The sequence below is a fragment of the Taudactylus pleione genome, unplaced genomic scaffold, assembly GCF_031769625.1.
Source record: "Taudactylus pleione unplaced genomic scaffold, aTauple2 ptg000609l, whole genome shotgun sequence".
Lineage (NCBI taxonomy): Eukaryota > Metazoa > Chordata > Amphibia > Anura > Myobatrachidae > Taudactylus > Taudactylus pleione.
The window spans coordinates 14,275,998-14,295,487 of NW_028285011.1; the positions used below are offsets into that span (position 1 = coordinate 14,275,998).

The 19,490-nt window shown below is 41.5% G+C and overlaps 1 protein-coding gene across 2 annotated transcripts in view; it reads left to right on the top strand.

Moving 5' to 3' along the window:
- CHST10 (carbohydrate sulfotransferase 10) overlaps positions 1-18,188 on the top strand; it is a 29,957-nt gene extending 11,769 nt beyond the window's left edge. For both annotated transcript variants that reach the window (XM_088454072.1, XM_088454071.1), the window contains exons 3-6: positions 659-750; positions 11,794-12,025; positions 15,495-15,600; positions 17,041-18,188. In XM_088454072.1, coding sequence (XP_088310198.1) covers positions 659-750; positions 11,794-12,025; positions 15,495-15,600; positions 17,041-17,581 — 971 coding nt within the window. In that variant the 3' untranslated portion in view covers positions 17,582-18,188. The remainder of the gene's footprint in view (positions 1-658; positions 751-11,793; positions 12,026-15,494; positions 15,601-17,040) is intronic.
- Positions 18,189-19,490: the final 1,302 nt, after the last annotated feature.

Here is a 19,490-nt window from a genome sequence, read left to right on the forward strand (position 1 = left end):
GAGATAGCAGAGAGACAGTAGGAGATATGAGTCAGTAGAGAGGGGTCATGTGAGGAAAGGTAGATCTGAGCATCATCAGCATAGAGATGATAATGGAGGTCAAAAGAGCAGATGAGTTTACCTAGAGAGGAAATATAGAGAGAGAATAGGAGAGGTCCAAGAACAGAACCTTGGGGAACACCTACTGTAAGAGGCTGAGGGGGGAGGAGGAGTCGTGAGAGGAAACAGAGAAGGAACGGTCAGAGAGGTAGGAGGACAGCCAGCAGAGAGCAGTGTCACGTAGACCAAGGGAGTGAATGATATGCAGCAATAGAGTGTTGTCCACAGTGTCAAAAGCAGCAGAGAGGTCAAGGAGAATAATCCGGGAGTAGTAACCCTTGGATTTGGCAGCAAGGAGGTCGTTGCTGACTTTCGTGAGGGCAGTTTCAGTGGAGTGGAGAAAACGGAGGCCAGACTGAAAAGGGTCAAGGAGGAAGTGGGAGGAAAGAAATGTGGTGAGGCGGTTGTAAATACACTCAAGGAGTTTGGAGGCAAAAGGGAGGAGAGAGATGGGTTGGTCGTTGGAGTATATATAACTTTACCATTTGCATTGGATTTGTATTTTATCTTGTGTAAATAGTATGTTTGTTTTTTTTGTTTTTTTGCTTGAAATACTAAGGTTATGGAATGAGACCAGGATCATTGACCATGTTACCTGAAGTCGAAAAAATTACTGTGACAGAAACAAGGGAGTTGCAGACCGATAGCCAGGTATGTATGGATGAGAGAGAGAGAGAGAGAACAGATGCTCAAAGCAAGTACAAGATAAATAGATTTCACTCCTTGTTCACTTCAAAGGAATGCTGGTAATTGAACCACTATCTCTGGGAACCGAGGAAAGGGTTGACAAATGCAACAATCAAAGCAGCAGGGAGAAAACAATAATACATATTCTGAGCCAAGTTGTCCAAATGCTTGTGGGAATTCCAATTTAGAGAGAGAAAAAAAATGCCTGCATTTATAGTACATAGAAATATCACAATGATAAACATATTGGGGCTGATTCTAATTCATGCGCATTCGCGGCTGATTTTCCTTCCTGCTGCGTCTTTGTACTTTCTTTAAAATCAAAATGTGTCGGGTGTCCATGCTATTGAATGTGCTGAGCCTGTCTCTCCCACTGTGTTGATGTCCGTATACGCAAAGCAAAATCTCAGACAAATCCACATACACAGTAGGGAAAAAAATAGCAGTTTCCAAGTATGAACTAGATTGCCATCATATATTGAAATAAGGAAATAAGTGTTGATTGACCATCTTTAGTTAAGTCTATTCAACGTGCTAGCTCTCCCTTTATTTTTTTGGCAGCTGTCAATTTTAATTTGCTGTTTAGAAGAAGGATTGGTTCTCTTGTGTTGCTTTGCTTTGGGATAGGATAGCATGTGCTTTAATTGATTGGCTTGTACTCACTCATTTAACAATTCTACACAGATTTGTGGATTTGGACACAGAGAAGGGCAACTGCCTAAGGTTGTACGATGTGGCTTGTTTGGTTAAAGGTTATTTAATTATATTTTTTTCATTTTTTTATCTAGGGAAGGGTATATGTCTTAAATAGTAAATATCTTTAATTTTATTAGGTAGCTCTTAACATCAACACAGCACAGAGGTGGTGAGGTGGTGTTGTACTTGGCTACAATGCTGAGATGTTTACTGTAAAGGAAGCTTTCAGAATCCCAAGGAATGCCCCAATGTGACACAACCACACCCCTGTCCTGATTTGTACTGGGAGTATGATAATGTGCTATGATTATTAATTACATTTTTCAAAGAGCATATTGCATAGTGCAATACACAAAATATAATTTAGTTATGAGACAGATACATAAACATCCAGATATTAGTGAGAACCATGCTAACAAGGGCTTACCACCTAACCATGAGATTTAGTCAGTGGGTTTGCTTTTGAACAGCTAGTGCAATTGTTAAGATGAATATGTGGAATCTATAAGAGGTTTCCAACTGCAACAAATCTTTATAAGCTTGGCAATATGTTCAACTTTCATCCATGTATGCTTCTCTTTGTTCCTCAAATAAGATCAGCCATAATCTGGTCCTATCGTCTGGCAGATGGTTTGCCTCTCCAGATGACCTAACTAGATTGTAACATATTTACAAACCATACAAAAAAAAAAAACAACTACTTACATCTGTGTGATGCTTTCTTGAAATAAAAATATATTCAAAATACTTACATATGTAGTTCTGTACTCAGTGGGGTGATTCACAGAGGTGACTCAGAAAGACAAAAGCGCCTTTTTTGGTGCACCCTTAAGTCTATTCAAAATAGTATTTAAAATATGATTTATATTTAATATAGTTAAAATTAAATGACACTGAGAATTATGTTAAAAATATATAAAATTGTTCAAAATGATATACTGAAAGGTTCTCTAGGAGATAATTATCTATTGCGATAAAATTTTGCAATAATCTAAGCTCAATAGATCACAATATAAAAACACTGCAAAACATGCAATTAGAAGGGCCTGATTCGGCAGAGGACGGAAATGCAAATCCGCACACAGGCAGCTTTGCTATTCCATCAGGGGCTATCTATAATGGGTGCAGGGTGTGCAATACACCCGGGTCCAGAGGGGGTCTGCACTGCACACCCTGCACCCATTTAAAACGTACCCCTCCGAGGTCCCACGCCGCGTGTCAGCGCTGTACAAAAAGCCAGAAAAATTGCCGCTGCGGCCATTTTCCGGCGTTATGCACAGTAGACTCCGGACACACTCCAGTGGCCAGAGTCTACTAATGCTTTGGTGGCCGGCAAGCCGCTACAGTTGGCTGCCGGCCGCCGGGAAGAGAGGTGGGTGCCCCAGACAGGGAATACACACGGGCCCCCTCCTCTCTTGAGATGCCCCTGAATTCCATCCTTCCTAAAACGCATATTCGGCAGGAGGTGTCTGATGGTATAGACATCTCTGATTGTAAATGCAGTCTCAAATGGCTAACAGATAATTTTATAAAATAGATTCACACTCAGTTGTCTTGTCATAATTAAAATGCACTTCATATACAATATCCTAGAGTTTAAATAATATTAGATAGCTAAGCAAAACATCTAACAGTAAGAATAAAGGAATAGTCAAATGCATATGTAGTGGATCTGTGTTATCAGTCATAAAATCCTAGGTTATAATACTCAATTGAATATAGAAAAAAAATATAACAGAATAAAATACATAAAGATGATCATACAGAGAAGACATATGTAAAAAATGTATATCTTTAAAATATAAAATATTTTGATTTAATGGTATTATAAATACAATAGAATAAAAGTAAAAATATATAATAAAAAGGTGAGAGTGAGTGTTTATAAGTGAAGGTGAAATGTTAAATATTAAGGTGAGTGAGATGGAGTAGTGGGACAACAATAATAACCGGTATTGATGACTCTTAAAATATAAGAACAACTATTGTAAGTAAAGTGTAAAAGGTGTGATAAAATAGTGTGCAAGTGTTGCAGAATTTGGAGTAGGGTTAGGTTAACAACTTTAAAGCTGTAAAAAGGGAAGTCGTATATACATACAGTATATACACACAGGAGATATATATACATGTTACTTATGTCAGAGGTTATATGTGGGGAGGAAGACTGTAAAATGAATGTTTCTTAAGACCATTGGGGCCTAGAGACCCTAATTTGATTGTCCATTTGTTCTATTTCTTATGGAGCTCCTTGGTAACATCTCCCCTGATGCCCATTTTCATAATTTCTAAGTCTAATACCTTTAGGTCTTTGTGAGTATTGGGATGTGTATAGTGAAAATGCTTTGCTACAGTTGCAAGTTGTTTTTTTTGAAGAGGAGGTCATTGCTGGCATTTCTCACATTCCCTATGTGCTCCAGTATTTTCTGTTCAAGCGTCCTCATTGTCATTCCAACAAATCTCATGTTGCATGAACAGGCAATACAGTAGATAACTTTAGTGTTACGACAGATGATGTAATCCTTAATTTCGATTTTTGTCCCCATATTTGTCAGTATTCGTGGTACTTTTTTCAGTATGTTCACACACCTTGCATGTTCCGCAGGGGTAAGTTCCCATTATTTTAGTTGTGTTAGCGGGTGACTTAGTAAAGTGACTTTGTACTAGATAGTCATGCAAAGTTGGTGAATATCTCCAGCTCATAGATATTTTTGGGCCTACTTTTAGTGCAAGTTCTGAGTCTGATAAGAAGATTGGCCAATGCTCATTGATAATGCCTCCGATTTCCCTCCATTCATAAGAGAAGTCCCCCACAAATTTTAATTGTGTATGTTAATACTTAAGTTTGGCTTCTTGCAAAATGAGGGATGATTGGGCTTCCTTAATTGATCTTTAATGTGTTGGATAGTTCTTGGGAAATGTGAGCTAGTGCTGTGCAGCAGGCTGTTTGTCGTTGTGCTGTTCCTGAACAATTCTGTTACTAACATCCCCTGTAGGTCTTTGTAAATCTTCAGCTCTAAAAGATCTGTTCATTGCTGACCTCATATGTCAGTTAGATATTTGGGTCATTCTTATTCAGTAAAGGGATGAAATTATTGAGGAACGCTACATCGCCTTTTCAAATGCTAAAAATATTGTCGATATATTTCATCCCATCCAAGTGACAACGTTTGGTCTGACATAAGTAACATGTATATGGATCAGCTATATCTCCTTCATGTGTGTATAGATGTTTGTGTGATTTCCCGTTATCCAGTTTTATAGAAATAAGTTGCTAATATAACATTACTCCACATTTTGCAACACTTGCACTCAGTGGCGGGCTTGGCCGGGGGGCAGGGTGCCATGTGCCCCCCGGGCCGCAGCGTCATGCGGGCCGCGGGCCTGTGCAGTCTGTGTCACTGTGACACAGACTGCACCGCGTGTGTAGCGCTGACCGGACGGAGTCCGGTCAGCGCTACACAGCACAAACACACAGCCGCCGGAGCCGGCAGCTGTGTGTTTGCTGTAATCAGCAGCCGCTGAGAGTCTGTCAGACTCTCATCGGCTGCCGCTGCTCCCACTGCGGGAGCCATCTTCCGGCTCCCGCAGTGGGTAATGGGAGAGCCATCGTCATGACGACGTCTCTCCCATAATGCAAAGCGGCCAGAGGAGCCGGTGGAAGTGTCGGGACCAGGAGCGGGAGTTTCAGGTAAGGTTTTTTTTTTTTTTTTAAAGTCTCTCTCTACTGGGGGGGGGGATTACTATGGGGGTACTACCAGGGGGGGGGATTTCTATGGTGGCACTACCAGGGGGGGATTTCTATGGTGGCACTACCAGGGGGGGATTACTACTGGGGGCACTACCAGGGGGGGGGGATTTCTATGGTGGCACTACCAGGGGGGATTTCTATGGTGGCACTACCAGGGGGGGATTACTACTGGGGGCACTACCAAGGGGGTGGATTACTACTGGGGGCACTACAAGGGGGGGACTACTACTACTGGGGGAACTACAAAGGGGGTGGATTACTACTGGGGGCACTACAAGGGGGGGACTACTACTACTGGGGGAACTACAAAGGGGGACTACTACTACTGGGGGCACTACCAGGGGGGGATTACTATGGGGGCACTACCAGGGGGGGATTTCTATGGTGGCACTACCAGGGGGAGGGATTTCTATGGTGGCACTACCAGGGGGGGATTACTACTGGGGGCACTACCAGGGGGGTGGATTACTACTGGGGGCACTACAAGGGGGGGACTACTACTACTGGGGGAACTACAAAGGGTGACTACTACTACTGGGGGCACTACAAGGGGAGGGGACTACTACTAGGGGCACTGCATAGGGGGGAGGGGACTACTACTAGGGGCACTACATAGGGGGAGGGGACTACCACTGGGGGCACTGCGAGGGACCACTGCTGGGGGCTCTACATAAAGGGCAATACTGGGGGTACTGCATAGGGGGGAGACTACAACTGGGGCCACTATTTAAGGGACATTGCATAAGGGTTACCTCTATTGGGGGCACTGCATGGGGGGGTGGACTGCTACTGGGGGCACTGCATAGGGGGTACCACTATTGGGGGCACTATATAAGGGGCTTACTACTGGGGGCACAAGGGGCACTGAACAGGGGAACCACTACTGGGGGCACAAGGGGCACTGCATAGGGGGGGATCACTACTGGGGGCACTACTGGAGGCCTGAATAAGGGTGTTCACTCCTGTGGCACACGGGGGCACTGAATATGGGCACTACGACAGGGGGCTGCCCCTAATCTTTATTTTTACCTTACATTAATCCCATATGGACCCACCTCCTCCCTGAAACACTTGAGGGGGGGCGGCGCCGTAGCACGTACGTTCTTCGGGCACTCTGGCTACACGCTACTCCTCTGCCAGGGCCGCCAGCATGCATTTGCCCCCCAGGCTAAAAGTTGCCAGCCAGCCCCTGCTTGCACTTACACACTATTTTATCACACCTTTTACGCTTTACTTACAAAACTTGTTCTTATAATTTTACTAGTCATCAATACCTCTTATTATTGTTATCCCACTATTCCATCTCCTCAACTTAATATTTATTTTATTTATCCAGTGAAATACACAATATTTCAACTTCACATGAATATTCACTTATTATATTCAACACCAGTAAAATACACAACATTCCACCTTATAACTGATAAGCATTACACACACCTTTTTTATTAAATTTTTTTTTTTATTTTATTCTGTTTATAATACCATTTAATAAGATATTTCTAAAAATATAAAATATTTTTATGTAAATCTGAATGCTCTTCTACTGTATACGTATTTTATATCTTTTTCTGTCTACAATTGAGTATTATAACCTGTGATTTTATCACTGATAACACTGATCCAGTGCTAGTTACATATGCATTTGAGTATTCCTTTTTTCTTACTGTTAGAAATTTTGCTAACCTATCCAATAATTAAACAACATGTTAAAACACCAGGATATTGTATATGAAGTGCATTTTATGACCACACAAATAGGGAGGGGTTTGTCTGTGCACACCAGGCTGTGATGTGAATAAGCCCTGGTGAAACACGCATCATCAAACTTCTGAGTTCTCGTGGGCAGCAAGAAGATACACCACAATCCTCAGACTGCCGGAGTGATAGGAGCGTACACCTTTACTCTCTGCTTACAGGTATTTCCAGCACACTCTCTCATTGCACTTTTTATGGGACTAGTCAACTCGCTGTTCACTACCTTTTGACATACCGCAAATGCAGGCAATTGAACGAGCAGTGACTCAAATTGTTAGAATGTGCTCTTGTCAGGAAGCAGTTAGTCATTAATTAAATGTATTATTATGTCTCATGTACAGTGCCTTGCAAAAGTATTCACCCCCTTTGCATTTTTCCTGTCTTGTTGCCTCACAACCTGGAATTAAAATGGATTGTTTGAAGGTGTGCAGCATTTCATTCACAGAACATGCCTACAACTGTGAGGTTGTGTTTTTTTTTTTAATATTGTGAATCAAACAACATTTAGGATAACATAACAGATAACTATTCACCCCCCCTAAAGTCAGTACTTTGTCAAGCCACCTTTTGCGGCAATTACAGCTGCAAGTCGCTTTGGATAAGTCTCTATGAGCTTGCCGCATCTTGCCCCTGGGATTTTTGCCCATTCCTCAAGGATATACCAGTCTCTGCTGTGGAACGCTGCAGCTCCTTCAGGGTTATCTTTGGTCTCTGTGCTGCCTCTCTGATTAATGCCCTCCTTGCCCGATCTGTGAGTTTTGGTGGGCGGCCCTCTCTTGGCAGGTTTGTTGTGGTACCATGTTCTTTCCATTTGATGATGATGGATTTGATGGTGCTCCGGACAGGGCCGGCTCCAGGGTCGGACCACCCTGTGCCAGCCCTCTCCAGTGCGCCTGAAAATGGGGGCGAATGGGGGCTCCAGTGTACCGAAAATGGGGCGTGACCTAATTACCATAGGCCACACCACCTACGTGACGTTATTAGTAGGCGTGCCCGCCTCCAAATAACGTCAGGCTGGGGGGAGCCTCACTAGCTGGGCTTCCACCAGCCCTCTCCCGTCACTAAATGGATGTTGCTCGCATGTGTGCAGCATCCGTTCAGAGTCTCCGGGGTCCGGCACGGCTGCGGCAGTGGGGGTCCCCAACCCCCTGATTTGATCACCCACGGGCCACTTTAGGCCCACAGGTTTAACAGCAGTACAGTACTGTCCCGCTGAAATCGGGATGTTGGGGAAGGGGGCGCCCTTGTGCGACCACACAGGTCGAACACCCCTAGAGCCGACCCTGGCTCTGGGGGATCATCAAAGATTTGGATATTTTTTTTTTTTATAACCCAACTCAGAATTGTGCTTCTTAACAACTTTGTCCCTGACTTGTTTGGAGAGCTCCTTGGTCTTCATGGTGTGATGCCTCTTGCTTAGTGGTGTTGCAGCCTCTGGGGCCTCTCAGAAAAGGTGTGTTTATACTGACAGATCATGTGACACTTAGATTTCACACAGGTGGACTTCATTTCACTAATTGTGTGACTTCTGAAGGTAATTGGTTGCGCCAGAACTCTTGAGGGGCTTCATAGCAAAGGCGGTGATTACATATGCACATGCCAAGTTTATTTATAAAGATTCTTTTTTATATATATTTTTCTTGTTTCACTTCACCAAATTAGACTATTTTGTGCAGATCCATCACATAAAATTCAGATTAAAAAAATAAATAAATTACAGGTTGTAATGTAAAAAAGGTAAAAAGCCAAGGGGTGTGAATACATTTGCAAGGCACTGTATATGTCCTTTTGTGAGGCATATCTAATATAGTCTGTATCTTTCGATAAGATATGTTTTCAATCCGGCATTGTATGTAGTGCTGTGTAAAGTGAAATGCGAGCACACGTTACAAATAAACATAAGCTTTCTTCCATCACTTATTTATCTTGTAACAACTAATATTCAGGTGGTTTTCACCCATTCACTGTCCAGTACTTTGGCATTCTGCACACAGTGTTCATTTTGCTTGTGTGTTGATTTGGGTTAGTGTCTTTAACCATTAACCTACCATATGTACATATGTGTACTCATACACCCAGCGTCTATACGAGACGCCCAGCGTGAAAGAGATTATCCGAGAGGTGTAGCGTACCGTACTTCTCTTTTTAGTTTTGCTTCTTATACACATTGCAGATGCAGTGAAAAGCCGCTTATAGTGTACTAGAGACGTTAGAGTGAGACTTTAACAGCACATGAATTAGTTTTGCACACTTACAAAGTCCAGATTAAACACATCGGAACCGCAACCGCTCACATCAGAGCTTTTTTTTACTCAGATTCAGACACAGTCGCACATAGATCTTCTTCAAAATGTCACAAGTCGATTGATCAATGTAATCTAGAAGAGTAGATTTGTCGCTCCCAGTTTTATTTATGTGAATATCATGCACATTTTAAGCTCAACACAGCTGAGTCGCCCGGGAACTGGCGAGGGGCTATATGGAGCGACTGAAGCCCCAGTGTATAAGTATACAGTGAAAATTGAGTTTCTTGCTATAATACCCCACTGTTTTTCCTCTTTTCTCCCTTATATATAATGACACTGCTTCTATGTCCAGGAAAAAAAAATCCTAACTAGGGCCTCTCAAATGGATGCTCTTAACTGGATGTTTTGTATGGGATGCGAACGGCCTCCCGGCAGTTGAGATGCCAAAGCTTAGCATGATGGTTAGCATACCGACCAACAAGTGTCGGTATAATAACCCTGTCGGGATCCCGACGTCTGGATTCTGACCGCCAGGATCCCAGTTGCCAGCATCCCGTACCAAACTTGTTTTGTATGCCTTCATGACTAGACCACACTTCTCAGGATTGCAATGTGTAACTAAACAGAGTCATTTTTTATTACTATTTTTGTACTAGTAGGTTTCATGTTTTTATTTATTGAGAAGTTAGTACTTTCTTTTTATAGCATAGTGAAATAAAATACCTTGCTATTCCAAGTACATTATATAGGAGGAAAACAGATAGGATCAGGAGAGAAAGAAGCAAAACCAAAGTTATCAATGATTCTTTTTGTAGTTACTTTTCTGTAATATGAGCATATTATGTAGTATATGTTCGCTTTATAGGGGCTATGAAGATATTTGTAGTTTTTTGTAACTTATTTGTATATATATGTTATAGTGTATCATCCATTTTACCTACCTGGTATTGTTCTTGGGTGAATCACTGGACTGTAGCTTAATCTTTCCAACCTTGGTTTGATGTGGACAAACAGAAGCCCCCGCACATGCAGGTTTAAGATAGGTGAGGAAGGTGAAGTGGTGCACTACACTGAGATTTAGAATGATCACCAGGTCATTAGCTGGGGTGGATAAATAATTTTGGATGTATTTACACAATACCCACCTGATTGAAAACAATGAGCATGATGCTGAGTTGAACATGCTTGAGCATATCTTGCATGCTCTCACACTGCGCGTTATATGGTGCTAATTGTACACAAGTACAGGTGATGCAGAGTTATACGCATTTTAAGTGCGTCTACACTCTGTATTCTCAAGTAGGCAAAGATCACCAACGGTGTGTTGCACAACTGTGGGCCAAGCAGAGTTGGATGTAATTGCAAAGATGGGCCAAGCAGAGTTGGATTTAAGTATACATATGCCTGTTCCCAGGTGTTTATTTTTTTTTCCATCCAACTCCGCATCAGGCCCAATATCTCCCTACAACAATATCTCTTGATTGGACTTTATACAGTAATTAAGTACGGTTTCTAAATGAGCGCCAGGACTCCGATGAATCAGGTAATCCCCTTGACTAGGATTCTCAAGTTTTTCTCATTTATCTAGCACCAATCTCTCCATGGTGCAAATACCATTGCCTCTGTGCGACATTGTTCTGGTTAACCTACAGCCGGAGAAACCCCCCTAAACTCTCTACTTTCCTTTGATTTCTCTTTTGAATTCTGGAACCTAATGTGTTCCTGTCTCACACTTAGAACTTCACTTCTCGTACTTCTCTCCCCCAAACTCATTTTCCGCCTTTATTTGAAGGATGTAACTTGCACTCTTCTGTTAAGTGACTTATATTTTTATATAGTTTTTTTTTTTGTTTACTGTTAAAAAATATATATTTTATTTTTAACCGTATAGCTTATCTCAAGTCTCTGCTACTGTTCTGTTCACATTGATAAATTCAGTGTGACCTTAATATAACAGCAGCCGACATGTAAGCCACTCTTATATTCAGGTGGCAGTGTATCTATCCATGCTGACGGGAAAGAGAGAACTGCTGCAGATCTTCCATACTGCAAGCTGTGCTCTCCTACATTGAGGGAAACCAATCAAGCAGTCACCAGTGTGACATCACAGTATTTTCTCTGCTCTGAAGTCTAGGCTTCCTCTTTGATCTGTAAATAGCATTCACTTTGAATGCTTTGTAAAACAATCGGTAACCTTAAACCAGAGGCTTTCGTTGACATGTTCTTGAATGGGGTTGGCACCCCATATCCAGAGCACAGAATCTCTGAAGCTATCCCACACTCATTTGCTCCATAGGAGAACCACGTGCTTGGTTGAGCAGAGGAACTTCTTAGTCATGGAAGGAGCATCAAAACAGGCAAACGGCTAGAATAGTGATGAGTAGACTGAGACTGTTACATGCATTAGGAACCCAGTAGATCTGGCAAATGAGTATTGCCTCTTGTTTTATTTTAACTTCTTAAATTTCACTCAGTAGTAATTTTGTTTTCAGTGGAGTTAACCCTTTAAACTTGGTCTAATAACAACATGTTATTTAGTTACATATTTATTTATTTCAGACAACCGCAGATCCTATGAAAAACATGACAGTCATCGATCTCATCCACAAAGATCGTCGGCAACTACTCAGAAGTATTTGCAGGAATGGATCCCTCAGTAACCTCTCACATTCCGTCATCTCCAAATTTGTATTAGATCGAATCTTTGTCTCAGACAAGCACAAGATCTTATTTTGTCAGACACCCAAAGTAGGAAATACGCAGTGGAAAAAAGTTCTCATTGTTGTAAATGGTAATTCAATGATATTTTTGTTTATACATTTTCTTTGAGCATTTGAATCAATTCTACCAATGCCTTCATACCATACAGTGTAGTAAAGGACAAGGCTACACTACAAGAGTAAATATTTTGGCCAGAACAATGGCCCTCTTCCTCAGTGCAACATGACGTTATTTGTAAATCATATTCCTCTGAGGAAGAGGCCATTGTTCTGCCCTGAAACGTTTGCTCTTTTTTATGATGCTTACCTGTTTGTCTGGTTACACCAATAAAATGCTCAAATGAGCTGATTTTTTAAATATTTCATTTCTTGGTATGTAACCTTTTCCTTTACTTTATCATTTGAATTATAAATTAAGTGGGAAGCCCTGGAGCAGAGCATTTTGTACCTGTTGGAAGGGTTGAGGCTCTGCCAAAAAACAATATAACGCCTGATCACAGAATGGTTCAAGCAACAGTGCTTTACTTTCACAAGTACAGACTGGAGTATTCATTACAAGAGTAACCCCGACACTGTACTGTACACATAAATCCCCTTTATTTATCATGACTTTCTAATCTTTCTAGTGCACCTACACTGTTATTCATGAGCACAATGAATTACACTCAGGGCCCGATTCATTAAGGATATCTATTGCGATCGCAGCTCCGTAATCACACGCAGGTCTGCTGCGAAAATATGTTAATGATTGCTATCGCAATGCCGTCGCACTGCCAGCATAGAGATGCCCACTGCCTCCCACTACCACTATCTCACATCCGTAATACCTTGCAGTCCTGCGTTTACATCAGTAACATCGAGTACCATCAGCCCCTCACGCAGAATTACAGCAGCCCTGACCTTACTTAGAAATTGCTAACCTCGTTGCACGCAATTTAGGCACGCCCATGTAACGCCGGTCAAACGGACAGGCACGCCTGCGTTTCTCCAACCACTCCCCCATCACCACCTCCAATTGCTGACTACCTATTACTCACTTTGCGATAGCTTACCGTGCTCTGCGTAATCGCAGTGCGATCACAGTGTAGCCTACTCTCACTGTGATGCATGTGCAGGATGCAACAATCGGCCAATCCATAATGAATCAGGCCCTTAGACCCATCTTCACCATAAAGCTCCAGGGATTCAAGTGTATGTATATATGTGTACATATATATATATTACCAGTTATTTATGTAGCACACACATATTCCGCAGTGCTTTGCAAAGAATACTTGGCTAATCACATCCATCCCTGCCCCAGTGGAGCTTACAGTCTATATTCCCTATCACATGCTCACACACACATACATATAAGGTAAATTTTTGTTGGGAGCCAATTAACCTAGTGTACTTTGTAGTGTGAGAGGAAACCGGACTACACGGAGGAAACCTACGCAAGCACCGGGAGAATATTTATTTATTAACAGTTTCTTATATAGCGCAGCAAATTCCGTTGTGCTTAGAGTATTCAAACTCCGTGCAGTAATGCTAACCATTGCACGGTCTGTGTGCTGCCATATATATATATATATATATATATATATATATATATAAAATGGCCGGCTTCAGGGCTAATAGCGCCCTGGGCCGGCCGAGTGCTCTGCGCTCCTTATCGAATTACCACGCCTCCAAATAACGTCAGGCTGGGGGGAGCCTCACTAGCTGGGCCTCCCCTAGCCCTCTCATGGCACTGAATGGATGCCGCGTGCATCCGCGCAGCATTCATTCAGACTCCAGGGTCCCCAACCCCCCGATTTGACAACCCGCGAGCCAAACCGGGATGCTGGGAATGGGTGCGCCCTCTTTGGGTGGCGCCCCTATTTGACCGCTCAGGTCGAACACCCCCAGAGCAGGAGATATGTGTGTGTGTGTGCGTGAAAAGTGTCAGGTCTTACCCCTTAGTTTAAGAAACAAATGGCAATACAAGGGAGTTTTTCACATATATAATTCCTGAGGAAACACACACACACACACACACTGCACAAAGATAGGGCCCATTTTGGAACTGCAGACATGACCCTAGTGCTGTGAGGTTGTAATGCTAACCTCTATGCCACCATGTTGTCCACACATCTCTACATTTAGTTTATCATGTAAAACATTATTGTTTTAAACTTAAAGTCCATAATTTTGAAATATTTTAGTTCTGCATGCATAAGATCAGATAATATTTGCTCCCCAACATGTTCATTAAATAATTTAAGAACCCCTAAAATGTGTTGTATTATTTTTAACCCCTTGTTCTCAGTTTCAATCTGTGGATTTTTCATGTCTTGGACCCTTCAGATCCCAAGATATTCTCCCCTGGCTCCATCAGTAATGGGACATCCCTCCCTAGGCTTTGGTTCTTGTGTATTGCACTTTTTCCTGAATGATACATTTAAAATGAACATGGTAAGGGTTGATGAGACTATGGTGATTGTAAAAATATGGTAGATTTTTTTATCCGTCTCCTTTCCCAGACTGAAATTTATGTAGGACCCTGTGATTCTGTTCAGGGGCATGTCCTGTGATATTGTATATCAGGGCAATTGGAGAACAAATAAATCCAGTGATGTCAATGTTCTCAAACATCCCTCTAGACTAGACAGGGCTTATTTATACCCCTTTCAGACATGCCGAGAATCCCGGGAAATTGGCCGGCCTCAGCCAAATTCCCGGGTTGCAGCGTATGTCTGAAAGGTACCTACCCGGGAACACGTTCCCGGGTAGCCGACCCTTCAATCGACCAGGGAATTTCCCGGCTTAAGTCCCGGGAAATTACCCAGTTTATGTCTGAATGGTATTACCCAGGAATTTACTACTCCCGGGCTGCACCAAGCAGCTTATACATTGATTTGGTAGCGCAGAGCGTCCTATAGGACGCTCATCGCTGCTGCTCACCATCCTCAGCACCAGACACTGGCGGCGGGTCTCTGCCACAGCGGGCCATCTGCACTCCCGTTGGACCACCAGGGCACATTGAAATAATTTAATAATAATAAAATAAAATGCCTGTAGTGATTGGTCGGCTGCCTGCTGCATGATGATAGCAGCAGCAGCAGCCGGAGAGGGGACAGGCTAGGAAGGGCATAGGAGAGGCAGGTAATAACTAAAAAAGCCTTCTTATGTCTGAAAGGGGTCTACCTGGGAATTTCCCACGTAAACGCTGTAGTGTGAAAGGGGGGAATTTCCTGCTCAGATCCGGGAATTTGCACAGGAGAAATTCCAGATCCGGGAATTTGCACAGGAGAAATTCCCGGGTCTGAGCAGGAAATTTCCCAGGCTGTATGTCTGAAAGGGGTATTTGTTAGACGCCTTCTTTTTTTTTTTTTTTTTATTATTTCTTTCCTGAAAACAGAAGACGTCTGTCTGGACCAGCCTCGCATGTTCCCTTAAACTTTTCTTGATGTGTTTTTATTTCTTTGTCCTTTTTGTTCATTTCTGTAATTCATTTTCAGTCATGAGTTAATATATTTATATTATGTACTTGGCAGTAATTTTACATTACTGTTGCAGGGGTGTTTCCTTCTATCCAGGAGATCCCAGAAAATGTGGTTCATGACCATGACAAGAACGGTCTTCCCAGGCTATCGTCATACAGTTCATCAGATGTACATGAACGGTATGGCCTTTACACATGCATTATACTGTATGCATACAGATACTTGTCTTTGTGGTTTTCTCCTACCACTTCCTATGAACATGTGATAAATTGTTAATGAATCCTTTCTTGAAAAGGGATTGCAGATGTGATTGTGACGTAATATACAGAGAAAATGTCTCCTTTACATACAAGTGCATGTGCATTACACCTGTCACTCTGAATAAATATGGAAATTTGCACATTCAGTAAAATATTGAAGAATGCATGTATGACCATTATCAACTTAGCCAAATTTATGGTCCCTGGCCAAAAGCTGGCGATTTGGCCTTTGTGACCTTACAAAAACCTCTGGGCCTGATTCAGAGGCGCTCGTAAGTGGCAGTACACTCGTTCCGAGCGATGTTCGCACTTCTGCGCATGCGTACGGTTTATAATACGCATGCGCGAACCAGTCAGTGCGGCCGAAAATCGTTTGTTCGCTATATAGCGAATGCCTGCTACTTTGAGTGACAGGATGAGGCGTATGTGGGTGGTAACAGGGGAAGGTGCTTGAAAACGGGGAGTGGAATTAAGAACGCAGGCGTGCTTAAAGGTCAAAACGGGCGTTTTATGGGTGTGCATAATTAATACAGAAGCGTCATTGACCATGTCACTGGGTTATTTTATAGCCCGAACTGCTCGCAAAATTGTGGTAGCAAAAACCAACCACAAGAATAGCGAGCAGCTCACACCCTGGTCGATGTACTCGATTAATCTAATAAATAGCGGACATGACGTAGGATGCGAGCGGCCAGGGGGCGTATTTTTCAAATAAACGTCGACAAGTTTTGTTCGCTCGTTCAGACATGGAGGCGTGAACAGACCGCAAAGCGCGAACGGATCATTTGAATAGCCACCCCCTTTTTCTGAACGAGCGAGCGCTATTTGCATCCGGCTCTGAATCAGGCCCTCTATTCATAAACCTATCACAGTGCATACATGGTATAAAACATCAAAAATTTTTTTTTTTTTAATTCAGTTGATCGTAAATAGTAAAGTTCTGGAAATGTTATAATACAGTGGCATGTCTAAGGCTATGTCTGCAGAAACATACGAGGAATACACTGTAAATTGAGCATATAGGAGTGTGGAAAAATTATGTTTCCATCAATTTGCACACTCCAGTAATCCTTGTATGCTTGAAGAGTCCATTTGGCCTAACACCTTTTGCAGTATACAGAGCGATACAAGATTGGATTTCTCATATCATATATCACATCTCACAACACCCAGGTATTGCATTATGGCTGAGCGATGTAATGAAGGTTTATGAAATTCTACCTTTTATTCTTCTAACATTTTCTATAGTTAAATATGCTTTGTTTAATGTGGAATACACTTTGTGAAATGTATTGTTTACTTCAAATACATATTTTTATGTTTTATATTTTTATGTTTTTCACTTCTAATTATTTTCAGCCTGAATTCGTATTTCAAGTTCTTCATTGTCCGAGATCCATTTGAGAGGCTTATTTCTGCCTATAAGGATAAGTTTGTAAATAATCCCCGATTTGAGCCATGGTACAAGCACAACATTGCTCCAGTCATTATTCGCAAATATAGAAAAGACCGCACAGAAACCAAGGGAGGACTGCAGTTTCAAGACTTTGTACGATATTTGGGGGATCCAAATCACAAGTTTCTTGATATTCAGTTTGGGGATCATATAATTCACTGGCTAACTTATGTGGAACTTTGTGCTCCATGTGAAATTAAATACAATGTTATTGGACATCATGAGACTCTTGAGGAAGATGCTCCATATATCTTAAAAGAAGCTGGTATAGATAGGCTGGTGTCCTACCCCTCAATACCTCTGGGCATCACACAGTACAACCAGTCAAAGGTGGAACATTATTTTTCCAAAGTTTCCAAGAGAGACATCAAACGTCTTTATGACCGATTTGAAGGAGACTTCAAACTTTTTGGATATAAAGAGCCATCATTTTTATTTCAATAATGTAGTAGTGGATACTGTGGGTTTAAGTCAAAGGTCCACTGTACATCATTACTGCAACAAAAGAACTGCTGTGTTTGATCACATGGGCTGCATACTATTGGTGGGTTCTTTTTGATGCTGAGATTTGCACTTAACCCACTTGCACTGTATTTGATGCACTGGTATATTTGACTACATTATGGGTGGGTGTCTTAGAACATCCAATTTGGATTTACTGGAAAGGGTTGAAATAAAATGTGAATGTGAATAACAAATCTATGTTTTTATTAGCAATATGCGTTATAGAACATTGCAAAGCTACTACATTTGTTTACACTATTGCAATATTCAGACTTGTTTAAATTGGTTACTTTTTGTTTTTTCAAAATTAAAAAAATGTACAAATCTTTCTTTTAAGTAAAGCAACATATATGTTCATATGAGTAGGAAACAAAACAAGTTCTGCTGTATTTTGAAGCTTTATATGGCTGACATGAAAAGTGGAGTCTACATTTAATACTTGCTGTTGACTCTTTTTTTTTTTTTCAAAAGAATAATAAGAAAATGAACTAGTTTTATCAGCATATGGGTTGTGAGACACATAAAATGACAATTAAAAGAATGTACTGCTATGCTTAGGTGTGAATTATTGTTCCTGAGGATCACTCTGTTTTTGTTGGCTCAGAATTTTGTCAATGAAGCAAGTTCCAGGTTCATTTTAACTATTATTTAAAAGCTTTTTTTATTTATTACTCCAATTTCCATATTTCAGTTTGTCAAAATGCTCCATTTTAATAATTCCTCAATTTGTTTACTCTAGAACATCTTATCCTATACTTGAAAGCAGTGGTGGATTGCCCACAGGGCGTTAGGGCTGGTGGCCTCATGGTCTGCCTGGTGTCTCCTGATTCTTTTTTTTTTTTTTCCCTTGTAATTAAAATAACAAATTCTTTATTTTCCTCGCTGGGTATTAATATGTATTTTAATCTCTCCCCCTGTCTCTCTTATTCAAGATAGGGGTCATGGATCCTGTTGCTGTAGAGTACATGCGACTGTTACGGGCCTCCTCTCTAGTGGTCACTCGTACTCCCGTACTCTGTACTATGGATGTGTTATTCAGCCCATTTCTGTTCTGTCTCTGTGAAACCCTTCCTTCTTGTGACTGGGACTGGGGGCAAATACAATGGTAATGTTTTTTTTTTTTATAAAACACATTACCAAGAGTATGATTGCGAGTGTAGACACACTAGACATGAATTCAAAAGGACAGATGCTCTGGGCCCACATATATTGGAACAGACACATTGGACACACCTTAATAAGGTGAGATGTTGGGCATACAATAATAGGGGTAAACGCTGGGCACGCATATACATTTATAGGGACAGACATGATGTGAATAGATTTATTGCAACATACACACAGGGCACACATTCATAGAGACAGAAAAATTGGGCACTCTTTTTTAAGGACAGAAACATTGGGCACACATTACATTTAGGGAGGCAATAAGAGGGTTAATATGAATCAAGTTAACTGATGTGGGGATTAATGATGGGTATGAGGGAATTAATTATATAGGGATTAATTATGTTGATGTGGTTGTCATGGTGAGGCTGATTGAGTTAATGTAGTATGTAAGTATGATATGTGGCGGTCACAAAAATGCTCTCTTTATTGTGTTTGTCAGTAACTATCACTGTATTTTATGGAGGTTACTGATGCTCTGCATTGGATGGCAGTCACTGGGATGCTCTCTATTGTATTGAGTCATAGGGATGCTTTCTATCCTATAGCCTTCACTAGGATGTTCTTTGTATTTACTGGGATGCTCCGTATATAATAATCACTTGGATGCATTTCTATGTATTGTATAACAGTCACTGGGATGCAGACATTATTGTATGGTGATCACTAGGATGCTCTTAGT